Source organism: Lipotes vexillifer, unplaced genomic scaffold (assembly GCF_000442215.2).
Source record: "Lipotes vexillifer unplaced genomic scaffold, Lipotes_vexillifer_v1.1 scaffold916, whole genome shotgun sequence".
NCBI lineage: Eukaryota > Metazoa > Chordata > Mammalia > Artiodactyla > Lipotidae > Lipotes > Lipotes vexillifer.
Window position 1 is genome coordinate 6,654,106 of NW_006798383.1, and position 22,706 is coordinate 6,676,811.

At 39.1% G+C, this 22,706-nt stretch overlaps 1 protein-coding gene across 3 annotated transcripts in view; it reads right to left on the reverse strand.

Annotated features, from left to right (window-relative positions):
* SORCS1 (sortilin related VPS10 domain containing receptor 1) overlaps positions 1–22,706 on the reverse strand; it is a 275,703-nt gene that overhangs the window by 64,604 nt on the left and 188,393 nt on the right. For all 3 annotated transcript variants that reach the window (XM_007470452.1, XM_007470451.1, XM_007470450.1), the window contains exon 16: positions 18,087–18,258. In XM_007470452.1, the coding sequence (XP_007470514.1) occupies positions 18,087–18,258 (172 nt within the window). The remainder of the gene's footprint in view (positions 1–18,086; positions 18,259–22,706) is intronic.

The window sequence follows — 22,706 nt, forward strand, 5'->3', positions numbered from 1 at the left end:
AAATAAATAAAATAAATTAAAAAAAAAAAAAAAGAAAGGCTTCAGGAAGAAGTGATATCTGAGCTGAGAAGGCCTGAACGAAAGAAATTAACCAAACAAAGGAAATGAGCAAAAGAGATGGAGGTGAGGAGTTCAGGCAATGAGGACAACAGGAACCAGGTGTGCAAGGGCCCTGTGGCAGAAGAGGGGGGGAAACAGTTAAAGGAAGCTAACGATACAGGCACAGTAGGAACATGTGAAATTAGACTGGAGGGGAGACGATGACATTTTAGGATTTGGAGGCCAAGTTTCTGACTTCGATCTTTCTCCTAAGAGCGATGGGAAGACATCGATGTTTGAAGCAGGGGTGTGGGGGAAGATGGCATGATAATATTTTTAATTAATAAATATCACTCTGGCTACAATATGGAGGATGCACTGGAAGGAGGCCCAAGTATTCTGGGAAGCCAGTTAGGTGATAGTTCAGGGTAGATGATAGGTAGATTGATATATGAGTTGCAGCAGGAAATTACATTCACCTTCCTGCTAAATTAATTCCCATAGTTTATTGGTTTTGAAATCAATGACTCTCAGCCTTTGATATCAAAATCTCTTATAGAAATTAAAAGAAAAAAAAAGCTGATGTCCAGTTACCATCCAAGACCCACCTCCTGGTTCGGGACCTCTGGGGAGGATGCTCGGTCCTGCTGTGGCCTGAAAAAGGTCCACAGCTGATGCTGGGCTGCACCAAAGGTTGGGGCCCACTGGTTCAGACTGTTGAATGTTAGGTTTTCTTGTGACCGAACTCATCTAAAGATGAATACAGTACAACACAAGCTGATGCCATTCCTATTCCACCTTGGCACAATGGTGAAAGTTTTCCCAGGATGTTTTAGGATTCTAAGTGCTAAGGATGTATTAATAGAGCCAGCAATGGAAGAACTAAACTCACTGTTAGTGGCTGGTGCACAATCACAAAAGTTCCACGACACACTAGGTCAAGGTCAGTTCTCTAGGAAAACGAGTTGCTGGATAATGTGAAGGTAGTTTGTATACAGGGCTGAGATGTACCCTTAAGGCCTGCATCTTCAGTACCTAACACAGTGCTTGCAGATGATTCTTTTCTGTTCAATACATTTTGAAATTTTAAAAAAGAAAAAATAAATTTTTAATATTGTGCATTTCTACCATGCTTGTTCATTAAAGTGCTTTCTTATATATTATCTCATTTGGCTGTTAGGACCTTTGCGAGACACCAAGGGAAGATGTTACTTCTATTTGCCATACCAGGAGAGCTGGAGCACAAACAGGTTAAACAAGATGCCAAAAGTCCCATAGCTGGTGAGAGGCTTCAAAACAGGTCTAAGATGATTTGTGGTTTAGCTTTATCCTTGCAGCTCAGTCCTTGTTGGGTTCCTTTCATTGGAATTTACTTGCAATGCCTTTTAGAGTGAGAGAAAGGTGACAACAAAGGCAAGCCTCACTTTCTTTTCCTGTTTAGACTCTATTCCTGGCTTTGACCGTTTCCCCTCCCCAAAAATATTTTTGCTTATAAGTGGAAAGATGGGTTGTTGTGAACTCCATACACTACCCTAATGTCTTCCCTCTGGTGAATCAGTGTCATGTTCAAGCCATAAATAAGTTAAAGAATATGGGAAATGATAGGCATTCATAATCAGTAATCAGGAAAATCTTGTGTATCAAGAGGTACTTCAGCCTAATGACAAGTCATTCCCGAAACACAAGCTACACTGGGAAATATATAGACTGTCACATAAAATTCTTTAGACCTAATGCCATTTAGCCACATGCCCTAACATAGACACAGAACCGAGAGTACTAGCTCAAAAGAAGGGCCCAAGAAAGGCACAAAAGCCACGTGAAATCTACACAGGGATTCTCCAAGGGCAGCACTGCCTTCTGTAATAGAAAAACAAATATATCATCAAATGGCCACATTGAAGCCAAGATTAACCTGAGAAATGAAAGGGGTGTGAACCTAACCTATCAGTTCCTGTGACAGGGCTTCAGAGAAAAATGGGAAAACAAATGCTACAGTAACTCAACACTGACAGCCTCAGTCCAGAAATGAGACTCTAAGACCCACCTGAAAGCATCAGGGATCCACTGCAGATAGAAACTGGACTCGTTTGTCAGAGGTTGGTCCTTGCAAAGCTCAAGGGTGGGCCTGACTCAGGTTTTACTGAAATTCAGTCCTGGAAGGTGCCTTACAGTTTATGCAGCAAAAACTACATTGAAGTGAAACACCTATAGTAGAACCTAGTTTTAAATGCATAAAATAACACAAGTACTGTAAGTCTGTATGTGTTTGCATGAGCATAAATGTGCTGGTTAAAACAACCCAGCCTGTGAACACTGATGACCCCAGGGGTGAAGTGAAGTGAGGGGCAGAGGAAGATCAGCAGGAGGAGTAAAGGAGCAATAAAGATTTCACCAAATTTAAAAGAAGCGGCGGAGTAGGGGATAACGTAAGAAACACCACAAAACACAATAATTCTTCCCTACTGTTACTATAAACATTTAAATATTAAGTATATAGGAAATAACCAGGAGGTAACACAGACATTGGTTAGATTGATCATGAGATACAGCCGACTTTGGTCTTGGATTTCTATTATTATTTTAATGTTTTTTGACCACAGTATTTGAACAAAGATATCACTAGGGGCATTAAATGCCAGAAACAAAAATCAGACATTTCAGTCTTTCTTCTTATGGCTAAAGGTACTTGGGCAGGATGGGGAGTGTGAAATAAAAATAATCCACATTTTGGGAAGGTAAATCGCTGCAGCCACTATGGAAAACAGTATAGAGGTTCCTCAACAAACTAAAAATAGAGCTGCCATATGATCCAGCAATCCTACTCCTAGGCATATATGTGGACAAAGCTATAATTCAAAAAGACACGTGCACCCCTATGTTCAGAGCAGCATTATTCACAATAGCCAAGACACGGAAACAACTTAAATGTCCATCGACAGAGGAATGGATAAAGATGTGGTACATATATACAATGGAATACTACTCAGCCATAAAAAAGAACGAAATAATACCATTTGCAGCCACATGGATGGACCTAGAGATTATCATACTAAGTGAAGTAAGTCAGAAAGAGAAAGACAAATACCACATATCAGTTATATGTAGAATCTAAAATATAACACAGATGAACTTATCTATGAAACAGAAACAGATTCACAGACACAGAGAACAGACTTGTGGTTGCCAAGTGGGTGGGGGGCTGGGGGAGTTTGGGAATAGCAGATGCAAGCTATTATATTGAATGGATAAATAATAAGGTCCTACTGTATAGGACGGGGAACTATATTTAACATCCTGTGATAAACCATAATGGAAAAGAATATGAAAAAGAATGTATATACATGTATAACTGAATCATTTTGCTGTACGTCAGAAATTAACATAACGCTGTAAATCAACTATACTTCAATAAAATAAGTTAGAAAAACAAAAAATAATCCACCTTTGCCTTGCATGTCCTATTCCAGGGTATGCGACTCAGGTTAGCAACTTTAGACTTAGACTGGCAAGGTTTTTTATGGCTGAGTCTCAAGAAGAAACAAAAAAGGAGATAACTATGGTATAATGTTGCTCTGGCCTCCAAAAGAAAAGATTTTGTCAGCAGGTGGAGAGGAATTCATGGAAAGAAGCACTATCCCCCTTGTGCTTATTCAATAAGACCGACCTCTGGCATGTGACTTATTACGTGAATTGTGCTAGCTAAGATTGTTCTAGAACAACCCCTGATGGTCACTAAGGAAAAAGAAAGAGAACATTTCTCAAAAGTTTTCTGTCCCAGAAATAATAACAGCATTTCTCTCTATAGTTTCTCATTGAATCTTTAAAAAAATTTTTTTAATATTTTTGTTATATATAGCTTTTTATTTTTATTTTTTAACATCTTTATTGGAGTATAATTGCTTTACAATGGTGTGTTAGTTTCTCCTTTATAACAAAGTGAATCAACTATACATATACATATATCCCCATATATCCCCCCTCTTGCGTCTCCCTCCCACCCTCCCTATCCCGCCCCTCTAGGTGGTCACAAAGCACCAATCTGATCTCCCTGTGCTATGTGACTGCTTTGGACTAGATACTTTACATTTGGTAGTGTATATATGTCCATGCCACTCTCTCACTTCGTCTCAGCTTACCCTTCCCCCTCCCCGTGTCCTCAAGCCCATGCTCTACATCTGTGTCTTTATTCCTGTCCTGCCCCTAGGTTCTTCAGAACCATTTTTTTAAATTTTTTGTTTTTTAGATTCCGTATATATGTGTTAACATACGGTATTTGTTTTCCTCTTTCTGACTTACTTCACACTGTATGCCAGTCTCTAGGTCCATCCACCTCACTACAAATAACAAAATTTTGTTTCTTTTTATAGCTGAGTAATATTCTGTTGTATATATGTGCCACATCTTCTTTATCCATTCATCTGTCGATGGACACTTAACTTGCTTCCATGTCCTGGCTATTGTAAATAGAGCTGCAGTGAACACTGTGGTACATGTCTCTTTTTGAATTACTGTTTTCCCAGGGTATATGCCCAGCAGTGGGATTGCTGGGTCATATGGTAGTTCTATTTGTAGTTTTATAAGGACCCTCCATACTGTTCTCCCTAGTGGCTGTATCAATTTACATTCCCACCAACAGTGCAAGAGGGTTCCCTTTTCTCCACACCCTCTCCAGCATTTATTGTTTCTAGATTTTTTGATGATGGCCATTCTGACTAGTGTGAGTTGATACCTCATTGTAGTTTTTCATTTCTCTAATGATTAGTGATGTTGAGCATCCTTTCATGTGTTTGTTGGGAATCTCTATATCTTCTTTGGAGAAACGACTATTTAGGTCTTCTGCCCATTTTTGGATTGGATTGTTTGTTTTTTTGATATTGAGCTGCATGAGTTCCTTACATATTTTGGAGATTAATCCTTTGTCAGTTGCTTCATTTGCAAACATTTTCTCCCATTGTGAGGGCTGTCTTTTCGTCTTGTTTATGGTTTCCTTTGCTGTGCAAACTTTTAAGTTACATTAGGTCCCATTTGTTTATTTTTTTAATTTCCATTTCTCTAGCAGGTGGGTCAATAAGGTTCTTGCTGTGATTTATGTCATAGACTGTCCTGCCTATGCTTTCCCCTAAGAGTTTTATAGTGCCTGGCCTTACATTTAGGTCTTTAATCCATTTTGAGCTTATTTTTGTGTATGGTGTTAGGGAATGTTCTAATTTCATTGTTTTACCATGTAGCTGTCTAGTTTTCCCAGCACCACTTACTGAAGAGGCTGTCTTTTCTCCATTGTATATTCTTGCCTCCTCTATCAAAGACAAGGTGACCATGTGTGTGTGGATTTATCTCTGAGCTTTCTATCCTGTTCCATTGATCTATATTTCTGTTTTTGTGCCAGTACCATACTGTCTTGATTACTGTACCTTTGTAGTACAGTCTGAAGTCAGGGAGCCTGATTCCTCCAGCTCTGTTTTTCTTTCTCAAGACTGCTTTGGCTATTCAGGGTCTTTTGTGTTTCCATACAAATTGTAAAATTTTTTGTTCTAGTTCTGTGAAAAATGCCATTGGTAGTTTGATAGGGACTGCACTGAATCTGTAGTTTGCTTTGGGTAGTATAGTCATTTTCACAATGTTGATTCTTCTAATCCAAGAACATGCTATCTCTATCTGTTTGTATCACCTTTAATTTCTTTCATCAGTGTCATAGTTTTCTGCATACAGGTCTTTTGTCTCCTTAGGTAGGCTGATTCCTAGGTATTTTATTCTTTTTGTTGCAATGGTAAACGGGGGTGTTTCCTTAATTTCTCTTTCAGATTTTTCATCATTAATGTATAGGGATGCAAGAGATTTCTGTGCATTCATTTTGTATACTGCTACTTTACTAAATTCATTGATTAGCTCTAGTAGTTTTCTGGTAGCATCTTTAGGATTCTCTATGTATAGCATCATGTCATCTACAAACAGTGACAGCTTTATTTCTTCTTTTCTGATTTGGATTCCTTTTATTTCTTTTTCTTCTCTGACTGCTGTGGCTAAAACTTCCAAAACTTCCAGTAATAGTGGTGACTGTGGACAACCTTGTCTTGTTCCTGATCTTAGAGGAAATGGTTTCAGTTTTTCATGATTGAGAACGATATTGGCTGTGGGTTTGTCATATATGGCCTTTATTATGTTCAGGTAAGTTCCCTGTATGCCTACTTCCTAGAGGGTTTTTATCATAAATGGGTGTTGAATTTTGTCAAAAGCTTTTTCTGCAGCTATTGAGATGATCATATGTTTTTTCTCTTTCTGTTTGTTGATATGGTGTGTCACATTGATTGATTTGCATATACTGAAGAATCCTTGCATTCCTGGCATAAATCCCACTTGATCATGGTGTATGATCCTTTTAATGCACTGTTAGGGTCTGTTTGCTAGTGTCCTATTGAGGATTTTTGCATCTATGTTCATCACTGATATTGGTCTGTAGTTTTCTTTCTTTGTGAAATCTTTGTCTGGTTTTGGTATCAGGGTGATGGTGGCCTCGTAGAATGAGTCTGGGAGTGTTCCTCCCTCTGCAATATTTTGGAAGATTTTGAGAAGGATAGGTGTTAGCTCTTCTCTAAAAGTTCGATAGAATTCACCTGTGAAGCCATCTGGTCCTGGGCTTTTGTCTGTTGGAAGATTTTTCATCACAGTCTCAATTTCAGTGCTTGTGATTGGTCTGTTTACATTTTCTATTTCTTCCTGGTTCAGTCTTGGAAGGTTGTGCTTTACCTAGAATTTGTCCATTTCTTACAGGTTGTCCATTTTGTTGGCATAGAGTTGCCTGTAGTAATCTCTCATGATCCTTTGTATTTCTGCAGTGTCAGTTGTTACTTCTCCTTTTTCATTTCTAATTCTATTGACTTGAGTCTTCCTTTTTTTCTTGATGAGTCTGGCTAATGGTTTATCTATCTTGTTTATCTTCTCAAAGAACCCGCTTTTAGTTTTATTGATCTTTGCTATCGTTTCTTTCATTTCTTTTTCATTTATTTCTGATCTGATCCTTATGATTTCTTTCCTTCTGCTAACTTTGGGGTTTTTTTGTTCTTTTTTCTCTAATTGCTTTAGGTGAAAGGTTAGGTTGTTTATTAGAGATGTTTCTTGTTTCTTGAGGTAGGATTGTACTGCTACAAACTTCCCTCTTAGAACTGCTTTTGCTGCATCCCATAGGTTTTGCGTCATTGTATTTTCATTGTCATTTGTTTCTCGGTATTTTTGATTTCCTCCTTGATTTCTTCAGTGATCTCTTGGTCATTTAGTAGTGTATTGTTTAGCCTCCATGTGTTTGTATTTTTTATAGATTTTTTCCTGTAAGTGATATCTAGTCTCATAGCATTGTGGTTGGGAAAGATACTTGATGCAATTTCAATTTTCTTAAATTTACCAAGGATTGAGTTGTGACCCGAGATATGATCTATTCTGGAGAATGTTCCATGAGCACTTGTGAAGAAAGTGTATTCTGTTGTTTTGGGATGGAATGTCCTATAAATATCAATTAAGTCCGTCTTGTTTAATGTATGATTTAAAGCTTGTGTTTGCTTATTTATTTTCATTTCAGACGATCTGTCCATTGGTGAAAGTGGGCTGTTAAAGTCCCTTACTATGACTGTGTTACCTTTTATGGCTTCTAGCAGTTGCCGTATGTATTGAGGTGCTCCTATGTTGGATGCATAAATATTTACAATTGTTAAATCTTCTTCTTGGATTGTTCCCTTGATCATTATGTAGTGTCCTTCTTTGGCTCTTGTAATAGTCTTTATTTAAAGTCTATTTTGTCTCATATGAGAATTGCTACTGCAGCTTTTTGGTTTCCATTTGCATAGAATATCTTTTCCATCCCCTCACTTTCAGTCTGTATGTGTCCCTAGTCCTGAAGTGGGTCTGCTGTAGACAGCATATATACGGGTTTTGTTTTTGTATCCATTCAGCCAGTCTACTTCTTTTGGTTGCAGCATTTAATCCATTCACATTTAAGGTAGTTATTGATATGTATGTTCCTATTACCATTTTCTTAATTGTTTTGGGTGTCCTTTTTTTTTTTTTTTTGGTGGTACACGGGCCTCTCACTGTTGTGGCCTCTCCTGTTGCGTAGCACAGACTCCAGACGTGCAGGCTCAGCAGCCATGGCTCATGGGCCCAGCTGCTCTGCGGCATGTGGGATCTTCCCAGACCGGGGCATGAACCCATGTCCCCTGCAACGGCAGGCGGACTCTCAACCACTGCGCCGCCAGGGAAGCCCTGTTTTGTGTTTCTTACTGTAGGTCTTCTCCTTCTCTTGTGTTTCCTGCCTAGGAAGTTCCTTCAGCATTTTTTGTAAAGCTGGTTTGGTGGTGCTGAATTCTCTTAGCTTTTGCTTGTCTGTAAAGGTTTTAGTTACTCCATCGAATCTGATCCTTGCTGGGTAGAGTAATCTTGTTTGTAGGTTTTCCCCTTTCATCACTTTCAATATATCCTGCCACCCCGTTCTGGCTTGCAGAGTGTCTGCTGAAAGATCAGCTGTTAACTTTATGGGGATTCCCTTGTATGTTATTTGTTGTTTTTCCCTTGCTGCTTTTAATATTTTTTCTTTGTATTTAATTTTTGATAGTTTGATCTATATGTGTCTTGGCGTGTTTCTCCTTGGATTTATCCTGTATGGGACTCTCTGTGCTGCCTGAACTTGACTGACTATTTCCTGTTCCATATTAGGGAAGTTTTCAACTATGATGTCTTCAACTATTTTCTCCATCCCTTTCTTTTTCTCTTCTTCTTCTGGGACCCCTATAATTCGAATGTTGGTGCGTTTAATGTTGTCCCAGAGGTCTCTGAGACTGACCTCAATTCTTTTCATTGTTTTCTCTTTATTCTGCTCTGTGGTAGTTATTTGCATGATTTTATCTTCCAGGTCACTTATCCATTCTTCTGCCTCAGTTATTCTGCTATTGATTCCTTCTAGACAGTTTTTAATTTCATTTATTGTGTTGTTCATCACTGTTTGTTTGCTCTTTAGTTCTTCTAGGTCCTTTTTAAACGTTTCTTGTATTTTCTCCATTCCATTTCCAAGACTTTGGATCATCTCTACTATCATTACTCTGAATTCTTTTTCAGGTAGATTGCCTATTTCCTCTTCATTTGTTTGGTCTGGTGGGTTTTTACCTTGCTCCTTGATCTGCTGTGTGTTTCTCTGTCTTCTCATTCTGCTTAACTTACTGTTTTTGGGGTCTCCTTTTCACAGCCTGCATTTTTGTAGTTCCTGTTGTTTTTGGTGTCTGTCCCCAGTGGCTAAGGTTGGTTCAGTGGGTTGTGTAGGCTTCCTGGTGGAGGGGACTGGTGCCTGTGTTCTGGTGGATGAGGCTGGATCTTGTCTCTCTGGTGGGTAGGACCACATCTGGTGGTGTGTTTTGGGGTGTCTGTGAACTTAGTAATGATTTTAGGCAGCCTCTCTGCTAATGGATTGGGTTGTGTTCCTGTCTTGCTAGTTGTTTGGCATAGGGTGCCCCGCACTGTAGCTTGCTGGTCATTGAGTGGAGCTGGGTCTTAGTGTTGAGATAGAGATCTTTGGAGAACTTTCACCGTTTGATATTACGTGGAGCCGGGAGGTCTCTGGTGGACTAATGTCCTGAACTCGGCTCTCCCACCTCAGAGGCACAGACCTGACACCTGGCCTGAGCACCAAGACCCTGTCAGTCACACGGCCAGGTATATGGGGAGTTTCTTGCCTTTTGGGAAGTCTGAGGTCTTCTGCCAGGATTCAGTAGGTGTTCTGAAGGAGTTGTTCCACATGTAGATGTATTTCTGATGTATTTGTGGGGAGGAAGGTGATCTCCACATCTTACTCCTCCACCATCTTGAAGGTCTCTCCCTCATTGAATCTTCATCCCTAAAAGACTCAGACCTAAAAGACTGTTAAAATTTGCCTAGAGTCACAAGATTAGTTTGAACCAAGCTCTTCTTAACTCCATGTTCATCACTACTACCTCTTGTTCAGAAGACACTCAAAGTATTCCATGTGCTCATTCCCAGATGGATGCTGAAGAATGGATTGCCTGATATGTAAAACCAGAGAGTGTTTGTAAGCCTCAGTAACTAAAACCCGTTAGAGGAATGCCAGCACAGATCAAATTCTTCATTAAATAGTGATGTGAGAGGAGCCCGGTGTAATACTCCACACTCTAGAAAACACCATGGAAGCTACAAAGCGCATTTATGAAGACCTCTGATGATATGAGTGTTTGACAAAGAGTGAGATGGCTGTAAACAGGAATCCACTGCTGTCACTATGTTGGAACTGCCATTTTATAGTGGTCAACCGAGTCCTTCCAGCACAGGACAACACCAGTCTATGATAAAAGGTAGTTGCACATGCCCCATCTTCTGCTCCTAGCTCTCCTAGCATCCCTTCCAAGAGGTACTACTATTGCTGAATGCTGAGGCTGCCACAGCAGAGCAGCTGGGAGTGTTTCCTGGCTGTCTGGTTTGAAGCATTCCCTATGTGCTTCTATTCAGTTTCAAAACTGCGCTCTGGACATAATCCCAAGATATCTAGATATCAGCACAATTGCAAAATATAGACTCAACCTCCTTCCCTTGCCTATTCAGAGATGCTTTTCAATAGCACACGCATCTCTCTAGATATGCAGACCTCGGGCTTCTCTGGGAGCACAGGCAACAGTAAACTTGGATGCTTTGACCTGAATGGAGAACATTCACAACAGTAAGGAGGGTAGTCTATGGGGTTTTATGATTTCACCAGAAAACTCAGGTCTGACAAGGCCAGTGATGCCAGGAAGACCAGGCTATGGACCCACCAAATAATTTGATTGGATGCGTATTTCGCCTCTGCTCTGATGAAATACAGATGGCTTGACCCTTCTTTGAGGCCTATGATCCTTGGAACTTGCCTAACTAAATATCCAAAGACTTCTGGATCTAATGCTCAGACCAAGAATTTCCTATTAGAACATCACAAAATGGTTTAATCCTTCACTTACAAATAAGCTGTAGCACCATGTGTTTAAATGAACAGCAAATTTCCAAATTACATGTTTATGTCTTCTGTACTTGTCTGGCTTAGCATGGAACAGAACACCATGAGTCGGGAGGAACACTTGGCTTGTGTAAGTAGACAAATGACCATAAGCAAAGGCCTCCTTACTCCATCTGGACGTTGTGGTACCGAGAGGTCAGAACCTTGATCCATTGTGCTTTCAAAACCCTTTTTAGGTGGTAAAGGGCGTTGCTATACTGTTACTGCTATATGGTGTCTTCAGGAATCACCCCAGCAGCCTTTGGCAGGAAAACTATGGGGCTGCCCAATGACGTAAATTGTATAAATGTTTTTGAATGACTTTAAAAAAAAATCACTCTAAAAGTAAACATTCAGGTGTGTCATAAGAACAAGTTACATTTTGAAAGAAAGAGTAGTAGGAAGATTCCTTTAGGAATAAACCTACAATGAGTTTCTCCTATTACTAAAATATGTAACAGAAATATGTCGACCTTATTAGAAGAAAGAAAAACAAAGAGAGAAAAGCCATGATGAATTCTTCCCAAAAACTGTAGAACATGCATAAAATTTGGAAGAAGAAAATTCAAATTGCTCATAATCGTACCACCCAGAGATCACATTGCTACACTGGTGAATACCATATTAACCAATGATAATGTGCATGTGCGTGCACACGTGTGCACACACACACACACACACAATAACGGCAATACTGAAATTATTACACTGTTTTATGCTCTGCTGTCAACACTTTAAATAGCTTTCAGAATTTTTATACCCAGCATCACTTGGTGGACTTAATTGAGTCATGGGATCCTGTCTATGAAATGGACATTTGATTTCTTGCCCTGGATGTCACTTCACCACTTTTCCAAGTTATTAAGTTGTTATGAGATGTAAGTGACTTTACAGAGATCTATAGACATCCACATCTCTATATGTGAAAGAGGTGCCCTAAAGAAGGCAGGTGGTGACCTGAGAGTTAGAAGACCTGGTTGAATGCCCCTTGAAATGCATTTTACAATTGGATCTCAATTTCTTTAGCTATAAAGATGGGCAGATGATGATGATCTTAGTTGTCATTTCTAGGCCAGGTAAACTGTCATTTTCATAATTCTATTATTCTTGTAATTGGCATTATTGGACATCCACACATATTCCAACATTCCTCCAGGCTGCTGAAATAATCTCCGCTCTTTGGCGAAGATGCAAAACTTATCCAAGTGCTGTTGTCACCTGATGGAGACTTCCCACTGCACGTGAAAGGTGGGTTACAGAGCAGAGTGAGCTGGTAAGACAGAGAGCCATGGAATAATGAATGGCAAAGTGCAAAGCCAGAAACCTGAGGAAGTTACACACTTGGGCAAGAACTGCGTGGTTTGGTGAAGCCCTGATTCAAGGGGTGGTGGACACCAGTGTTGGAGGGCCTGAAGCAGACAGGTTGAAAGATTGAACATCCAAACTGAAGACCATTTCATGACTCCTGCCCTTGGGATATTCACTGTACTGGATCTCTCAGTAACGAGCCAAGTATCTCTCTTTGCTTGTCAAGGCAGACTGAAGTTCTTTGCAAACATCTATTCTCTGAAACCCTAAAGAATAGAAATACACCAACGCATGTGGGCCAGCATTGAGGAGAGAGAACAGTAGAGCCTTAGAGAGAGCTGCTAACCTGAATACAACCTGAACTTCAGGCATCAGCCCTCTTAAAGACAACCTACATTGCCTGCCTCATTTCCTTCTTTCCTTCTTAATCCGGAGCAACAAGGGGGAAGAAATGAAGGGCTCAATTACCTTGCTAGAGTCAAAGAGAATAAAGCTGAACAGAGTAAGGAATTATATATGCATGAGAAAGCCTCTTAAATCTCCATGGCTCACTGAAATCAGCTCCCATTCCTTTGTGTGGAAGAAGAAAACAGCTGAACCTTCTGAGTTGGATCTGGGCTGGAAAGTGACACCTGCCTGGACTTAACACTTCCTGCTAACTCTTTATGCCAACTCTTTCTGCAGGTGAAAAAGTAGATCAGATTCCTTTATCAATTCAACAGATAAGTGTCTTGCAGACACAAAAAAATTATCAAAAGTCAACTTCTCTAACATCCGATGGCTGGCAGCATCCTGCAGTATTTATGAAGTGCTATTACATTGTGGTTACTTTTATGTGGCCATAAGTCTTTCAATGTTATGTGAAATTACAGCTCATTGAAATCCATTTAATGAGGACACAGCCTTCACGTTTCGGAGTTAAATCTCACAGAAGAAGTTATAATCATAAATTTTCCTTATTAAGTTCCAGTCTTTGTATGTAAATTGAAGTATTAAAACAATGACATACGGATCAAAGTTTTTAATTTTAGTCCCTTGCCTCAGATTTAATTTAAAAGTCTTAAATTATGCAGTGAATTGCATCTCTTTATTCTTACAGCTATTTAAAACAGATTTAATTATTTCCCATAACATGGAGATACTACTTCTGCCTAGCAGTCCTCTCAAATGAATGCCTTCCAAATCAGGTTTGTTGAGTTCTTAAGACTGATTAGGCCCTTTGCCATCCATCCTGTGCCTTCAGGTTCTCGCATTGGATTTCTCTAGAAAGCCGAGTTATCACATTGAAAGTCTATAGACTCACTAGGTGCTCATTAGTGGTCCAGAGGACATCCATCTTAAGCAAATCTTCAGACAGAGATGCTATCTCTCATTGCTGGGGTCTCACTGCAAAACACCGTCGATTGGCTTCCTAAAACTCAGGTGTTGTAAAATGTAAAATGTTCGGCTTCTTAAACACAACTTCATGGATTCCTCCTCTCCCTTCTTGGTTGGTTCCTGGATCAATGTTCTTTGTCCTTAAGAAAACAGTGATGCATAAATGCATAGTGTGAGTGTGAGTGTGTGTGTGCATGTGTGTGTGTTCTTGGATCTGCCATAATGAGTGAGTCTGGGATGGAAGCAAGACTGGCTCCTTTGCCTTGTTGCTTTTAATGAAGATTCTTTTATTATGGTAAATTTGGAGAGAATCCTCAAAGCAGCAGGGATGGGGTTCACGACATGGGAGCTTTTCATCAACTTCAACAGAATTATGCGGTTCTCTGAGTAACCAAGCTGTAGGATTTTGAAGGACTTGTGTTATGATGTCACTGTGTCACCTAGATGTGGGGGTGGGCTCACATGCTATTTACAAAAAGGGATTCCATTTCCTGCATTTGTCAAATCTGCAAAATTTTGGCTCACACACATCCTATCGTACATGGAGTTACAAGTTGGCATCAGTGTACTTAGCCTTTGATTATCTTCAGTCAATAACAAGTTCTCTTCTTTGCTCTGGTTTTAGCAAGGTTTTCATTGATATTCTTATGTTAGAATTAGGACATGCACTAGAACAGAATAAAGGAAGGGATTTGGATTTCAGATGAAGACTTTAACATGTTTGGGATATTATTCAAATTTTAAGAGCCTTTTTCCTTTTAAGTTTAGACTTTATCTCTACACTCCTTGGGGAAGCCTATCCAAATCCACACACATTTATTGAGTTCCTACTGAGGTTCCAACTCAGGTTGTTTCTGTAAGGCGAGCTTGTGACTCATTAGCACAGGATCTCACAATCAAATGTGAGGTCTCCAGGGCCTCTTGACATGGGGACAGTCCTTAGGGCTTGGTGCTTTGTACTAGGAGGCAAGAGCATCAAGGGGCCAGTTCTGACAGGTGCAGGCAGCAGACTCATCCCTGCTGCTGTAGCTTTGCCCATTCGAGTGGAATGAACTCACTCGTTATTTTTTCCCCCTTTTTGTGCCCAGAAGGCATGAATTTACACATCTTAGAACCAGATTCCCCAATCTGTTCCCACATCACCCAGCCAAGTTTGAGACGCCTGATCATCTTGGTTACATGGAAAGCAACATTGAACAGATGAGAGCCTGGCCTCCGTCCCTGGAGGCTGTACAGAGGTTGGAGTTGACCAGGCCTGATTTCTTGTTTCAGATCTTGCTCTACTGTATTCTTCAAAATGAAATAAAAATCTAAATTCTGAATCCTGCTCCAGCATTGACATCTGCTGCTTCAAAAGATGATGTTCTTCTGAGTATCATAATGAGGTTCCTTATGTCTCTGGGAAAGGTACCTTCACCTTCATCATAGGATATAGGATTGGCCTGGAAAATGAATCCCTCCCTAACAGTTTTCTTTTTCCTTATTGTTTAATGACCTAAATACTAAGTGTTTTATTTGAATTTCTAAAGTGATTTTTAAGTAAGCTTTTTGTTGAATATAGTACACATAAAAATATGCATATTGTTAAATACACAACTTGAATTTTACAAAGTGAATGTATTTATTAATCACCAAGAAACTGAAAATTGCTAATACCACCAAAATGCTCCCTTCCACTTCCCCTTCAAAGGTAATAATTATTCTCATTTCTATCACCATAAATCAGTTTTGCCTATTTTTTGCAGATTAATTAAGTAGGCTCACATGATATGCATTTTTTTTCAGTCTGATTTCTTTAGCTCAATATTAGTTATGAGATTCGTTCACATTTCTGTATGTAGCAATAGCTTGCTGTTTTTCATCGTTGTATGATGTTTCATTTTATATGTGTACTGGCATTTATTTCTTCATGCTGATCAATATCAGTAATTATATCTTTATTTTCTATAACTTCCATTTGCTTACTGCCTCCTATTGATGACTGCTATGGGGTTAAATTTTATATCTTATCCCATATTCATAAACATTAATCATATCTCAGGCAACCGTTCTTTCCTCTGTTGCTTTTTTCCTGTTCTCAGTCCTGTTTCTTGATATACCTGTAATTATTTAAACACCCCAACTTTTATATGCAAAAAACAAGGAAGGCCTCTGATGTATGTTATTTTCCTAAAGAGGATTTGTTATAGCTTCTGACAGACATTTAAGATGGGGGGCAATCACTCCAACCCTTCAAATGTCAGTTGTGATTTCAGGGTGTAGAGAGTCTGGTCTAATTCTGTTTTGTCTTTACTCCTAGCATAGAGCTTTCCAGGAGTCTCCAGAACCTAGTCTTGGATCGTTCACCAGGGCTTTCCTCTTGATAGTCCCTAACCTCAAATTTTTTATCTCCCCCAAATGTAATACTTCGAAAACCTATGTTTGACTTCACATCCTCTTAACTGACTACTTTCTATTTTGTCTGTATCCCTCAGATATTGTCAAATAACTCAAGGGAACAAAAGACACAGAATATTCTATGACTTCTCTGTGCTTTCCTTCTCTCTGTGTTTTGACATCATCAGTCCCAGCTGACTTGGTAACCCTGAAGTCCAACCTCTATCTTCCCAGGCTTGTAAGTCCACCAACAGATGTTTAGCCAACACTTTTCATCTCACCTTCTACTGGGAATCTGAAAATCTGACCTCTTATACAGCATGATGTATGAATTGGCAAGGTTCTTGAGGGGAAATACAGCATAAAATGTTAGACTCATCGCAATGATTTTCCCATCTCTCAAGAAAAGAATTGCAGCTTTTCAAACCCTCTTTCTCCTTCTGTGTGTATGTCTGCCTCTCTCTTTCCCACTCTCTCTCTCACTCTTGCTCTAAATAATACATATATATCTGGTTTGCAGCAAGCTAGTCTGTCATAGCCTCAGGCAGAAGTCCCCATAGATTTATTTCTGTGAAATGCAAGCAACTCCACTTGGTCTAAATTGGCCCATCTCTTTCTAGTTCCAACTGAAGAACTTTGGGGAACATTAGTATTTAGAAAATTGAGTATGGTTAAAAGGCACTTATTAAGGGGATAGTAGAAAAGAGTATTAAGTTAGAGTAGTGGTTTTCTAAGTGGTCCTTGAACTAAAAGCAACAGCATCATCAGAGCCAGGGTTGCAAACTCATTTATTTCACAGTTTTTTCTACAGGAACTAAAATACTAAGTATTTTGAGTAAACCTGACAATGTAATCCTAACTGCTTCATCTCTACCCCTTCAAGCCACACTCTAGAACCTCTCAGACTGGTCTATCCCCTTGATGTTGCCCTTGTTTCCTTCTTTTTTTTTTTTCTTGAAGCATGATACATAACCTACCACCTTGTTAGAAATGCATACTCCTGGGTCCTACCTCAGAATCTTTGGCGATGGAGCCCAGGAAACTGTTTTAACATGCCCACCAGGTAATTCCTATGCATATTAAAGGCTGAGAGCCACTGGGCTATCAGAAGAGGATGGGGTAAGTCAATGTTGTATATCTTCATCCTGGTGTCATTATGGACTTTTAAAACCCCATTGTATTCACAAGGCCTAGCACAGTGTTGGCCATATTTTAGGTATTCAGAAAACATGGTTGAAGGTAGCACATCTGATTTAATAATTGAGATAATTTTATGAAAGTGTTTATCCTTTAGAGATCATCTTCCTCATTTACAAGATGACAAACACACCTGTGCACATTCTAAAATACATAACATAAATGTCATCTTATCCTACCATCTAAATACTCATAAATTTCAGATAATCATAATTTGGCAAATAATAATTGATGCTTATAATATCCCTGAGGTGTTATTAAAAAATAAACCTATTAATTGTCAAAGAAATTATACTCAATTATGTTTAGATTGGCCTTGATGCTATATGTATGACCAGCATGTTGCCTTTAGAAAGAAAAGCCAAGACTTCAGGTTAAGAGAAGAAGACAGCATTAGCAGCTTTTAGGTTAGTTCAGTATGTATGTGTGTTAAGTTATTATAGGAATATCATTGATGTATTCTGAGAAAACATTTTGCTAAAAGCGCCAACAAGGCAAGGTTAAATCCAAAGAGAATCCCTAGCAAGTGAGAGATTCAGTAAGAGAGAAGAACAACTTACAATGAAATGTGTCAGAGAAAGTGAAATGATAACAACAACATAAACCAAGGAACTAAAAGTAGAATAAAAATGTTAAACAAAATTTAAAATAAAAAAAGATTATATATATATATGTAAACCGAGACAAAAAGACATGTAAAGGGAGCCATGACTCCTTAGGAAAAATCACTGGCTCTAGAAGGTAGAGGGGAGACGGGCCTCGGTCCTACCTCTTCCAGCTGCACCACGAGAGTAACATTGTGCCCTTGTTCCGCTGTCAGCTTTCCATCAGCGGTGACGATCCGGAGCCCCCGCGGGGCCTTCCCTGGGCACTTCTGTGGTTTGGCCGTGTACTGTTCTCTCACCCCATCAGTGCAGTTATTGGAAACCACCTTTCTATACCTAAATGGAAAAAAAGAAGGTCAAATTGTAATCCAGCTCATGATAATTTGGATCACTCCCAACTTTTAAAATAAATTTTTATTATTTATTTTTGGCTGTGTTGGGTCTTCGTTTCTGTGCAAGGGCTTTCTCTAGTTGCGGCAAGCGGGGCCCACTCTTCATTGCAGTGCGCGGGCCTCTCACTGTCGTGGCCTCTCTTGCTGCGGAGCACAGGCTCCAGACACGCAGGCTCAGCAGTTGTGGCTCACGGGCCCAGGTGCTCTGCGGCATGTGGGATCTTCCCAGACCAGGGTTCAAACCTGTGTCCTCCGCATTGGCAGGCAGATTCTCAACCACTGCACCACCAGGGAAGCCCCACTCCCAACTTTTGAAGCTGAACCTTCCGCTTAGCCTTGAGGGCTATCAATAACTACCTTTCCTGTTGCTCTGAAGATTACAGTTTATTCACAGAAAGTACCCAACAGAGAGCCAAATCATCATACGAACACCCTGTATCTATTATTAACATTTTAATTTACTGCTTTTATTTATTTATTTAATTGATGAATCAAATCAATTCACTTTGGAGCTGTGGGAAATGCACAGCAGCAGTAGAAGACGTGGTCCTTCCTTGCCCTCAATAAATTTATAATCTAGCTGAAAAGATATACATGGATAATCTAGGAGATACTTCAAAGGCTATATAATTAAGGGTTAGAATGAGTAATAGATATTGCAAAGGAATGTGTAGTTCGGAGAAAGAATAGATTCTTACGTATTATATGCCTCAACATTAGATACCATACAAGATGCTGTACTAATGGTACAGTGCAGAAAGTCGGTTAAATTTGATAGTTTTTAGTCAATATTTCATGAGGAGTTACACTGCCTAAACAGTTGAAACCTCACATTAAGGAGACTTCAGTCTACAGATAAGTAAATCCTTCCAACTGTTTTGCTTTTTTCTTCTTGTTTTAGCTTTAATAAGAAAAAAACAGAAAAAGAATTATCCTACAAATTTATCCTATACAATTGATCAGATTCACAGTAAATTAGAATCTGTGAGTTTTAAATAACTAACCTTTAAGACTTCTGTGTTATCTATTCATCATCTTTTTTTGTGTGGAGTCCACAGCAACAGCTTTGTGTATTCATATATTTGATTTCTCAAGTCTACCTGCTTGAAGCTATTGGTAGAGCTCAAAATGGAAGCAATCAAAGTCCAAGGTCTTTCCATTCTTCTAGACCAGGAGTTGACAAAACTTTTTACATAAAGTGTCAGGGAGTAAATGTTTTAGCTTTGTAAGTTATATAGTTTTTATCACAAGTACTTAGCTCTTTGGTTGTAACACAAAAGTGGACATAGACAGTGCACGAAAGAATGATTGCATCTGGATTCTAATAAAACTTTATTTACAAAATCTGGTAGTGTGCAGGCCTGCAGACTATTATTTTCCAACCCCTTGAAATCTAGCCAAAGTCCTTTCTCTGTCCCTAAATCTCAAGAATGACTACCTAAAAGCAAGGTTGAGAAAATAAAATTAAATACTGCCTGGGAAAGTGCTTTGAACACTATGGATCACTGCAAGGCCAGTTATTAATAATAAGCTCACCTCACAGGGTAGTTCTAAGGATGAAATGGATTAATGTACACAGAACACTTAAAACGCCCCTGACAATTAGCAAGTGCTTATTAAATGCTGTCAATTATTTTTATTTAACATTATTATTTATCCTACCTGTTCACAACCTTCATGGATTCCACTTTCTTGAGGACAAGTCAAAAATCCTCTGATCTTGCAAAAGAAGCCTTTGTTTTACTTTTCTGGACTCGTTCTTCCCAACTGGCTCATTCTGCCAAACTTCTCTTTTCCATCCTCTTGAAAGTACTTCCTTTCTTTTGTTCTTTCTGCTTCCATGTCCTCCTGTATGCCTGATCAGCTGCCTAAAACTTACCTACACTTTATTTTTTGAATTTTATTTTATTTATTATTTTATACAGCAGGTTCTTATTAGTTATCCATTTTACATATATTAGTGTATATATGTTGATCCCAATCTCCCAATTCATCACACCACTACTCACCCCGCCTGCTGCTTTCCCCCTTGGTGTCCATACGTTTGTTCTCTACATCTGTGTCTCAATTTCTGCCCTGAAAACCAGTTCATCTGTACCATTTTTCTAGGTTCCACATATATGCGTTAATGTACTATATTTGTTTTTCTCTTTCTGACTTACTTCACTCTGTATGACAGTCTCTAGATTCATCCACCTCTCTACAAATGACACAATTTCGTTCCTTTTTATGGCCGAGTAATATTCCATTGTATATATGTACCACATCTTCTTTATCCATTTGTCCTTCAGTTGGCATTTAGGTTGCTTCCATGACCTGGCTATTGTAAACAGTGCTACAATGAACATTGGGGCGCATGTCTCTTTTTGAATTATGGTTTTCTCTGGGTATATGTCCAGTAGTGGGATTGCTGGGTCATATGGTAATTCAATTTTTAGTTTTTTTTTTTTTTTTTCCGGTACGCGGGCCTTTCACTGTTGTGGCCTCTCCCGTTGCGGAGCACAGGCTCCGGACGCGCAGGCTCAGCAGCCATGGCGCACAGGCCTAGCCGCTCCGCGGCATGTGGGATCTTCCCGGACAGGGGCACGAACCCACGTTCCCTGCATCGGCAGGCGGACTCTCAACCACTGCACCACCAGGGAAGCCCCAATTTTTAGTTTTTTAAGGAACCCCCATACCGTTCTCCATAGTGGCTGTATCAATTTACATTCCCACCAACAGTGCAAGAGGGTTCCCTTTTCTCCACACCTTCTCCAGCATTTGTTGGTTGTATATTTTCTGATGATGGCCATTCTAACTGGTGTGAGGTGATACCTCATTGTAGTTTTGATTTGCATTTCTCTAATAATTAGTGATGTTGAGCAGCTTTTCTTGTGCTTCTTGGTCATCTATATGTCTTCTTTGGAGAAATGTCTATTTAGGTCTTCTGCCCATTTTTGGATTGGGTTGTTTTTTTTTTTAATATTGAGCTGCATGAGCTGTTTATATACTCGGGAGATTAATCCTTTGTCTGTTGATTCATTTGCAAATATTTTCTCCCATTCTGAGGGCTGTCTTTTCATATTGTTTGCAGTTTCCTTTGCTGTGCAAAAGTTTTGAAGTTTCATTAGATCCCACTTGTTTATTTTTGTTTTTATTTCCATTACTCTAGGAGGTGGATCAAAAAAGATCTTGCTGTGATTTATGTCAAAGACTGTCTTTCCTATGTTTTCCTCTAAGAGTTTTATAGTGTCCGGTCTTACATTTAGTCCTCTAATCCATTTTGAGTTTATTTTTGTGTATGGTGTTAGGGAGTGTTCTAATTTCATTCTTTTACATGTAGCTATCCAGTTTTCCCAGCACCACTTATTGAAGAGACTGTCTTTTCTCCATTGTATACCCTTGCCTCCTTTGTCATAGATTAGTTGACCATAGGTGCGTGGGTTTATCTCTGGGCTTTCTATCATATTCCATTGAGCTATATTTGTTTTTATGCCAGTACCATACTGTCTTCATTACTGTAGCTTTGTAGTATAGTCTGAAGTCAGGGAGTCTGATTCTTCCAGCTCTATTTTTTTCCCTCAAGACTGCTTTGGCTATTCAGTGTCTTCTGTGTCTCCATACAAATTTTAAGATTTTTTGTTCCAGTTCTGTAAAAAATGCCATTGGTAATTTGATAGGGATTGCAATGAATCTGTAGATTGCTTTGGGTAGTAGAGTCATTTTCACAATATTGATTCTTCCAATCCAAGAACATGGTATATCTCTCCATCTCTTGGAATCATCTTTAATTTCTTTCATCAGTATCTTATAGTTTTCTGCATACAGTTCTTTAGTCTCCCTAGGTAGGTTTATTCTTAGGTATTTTATTCTTTTGGTTGCAATGGTAAATGGGAGTGTTTCCTTAATTTCTCTTTCAGATTTTTCATCATTAGTGTATAGAAATGCAAGAGACTTCTGTGCAATAATTTTGTATCCTGCAACTTTATTAAATTCATTGATTAGCTCTAGTAGTTTTCTGGTGGCATCTTTAGGATTCTCTATGTATAGTATCATGTCATCTGCAAACAGTGACAGTTTTACTTCTTCTTTTACAATTTGTATTTTTTAAATTTCTTTTTCTTCTCTGATTACCATGGCTAGGACTTCCAGAGATGCACTGAATAATAGTGGTGACAGTGGACATCCTTGTCTTGTTCCTGATCTTAGAGAAAATGCTTTCAGTTTTTCACCATTGAGAATGATGTTTGCTGTGGGCTTGTCATATATTGCCTTTATTATGTTGAGGTAGGTTCCCTCTATGCCCATTTTCTGGAGAGTTTGTATCATAAGTGGGTGTTGAATTTTGTCAAAAGCTTTTTCTCCATCTACTGAGATCATCATATGGTTTTTATTCTTCACTTTGTTAATATG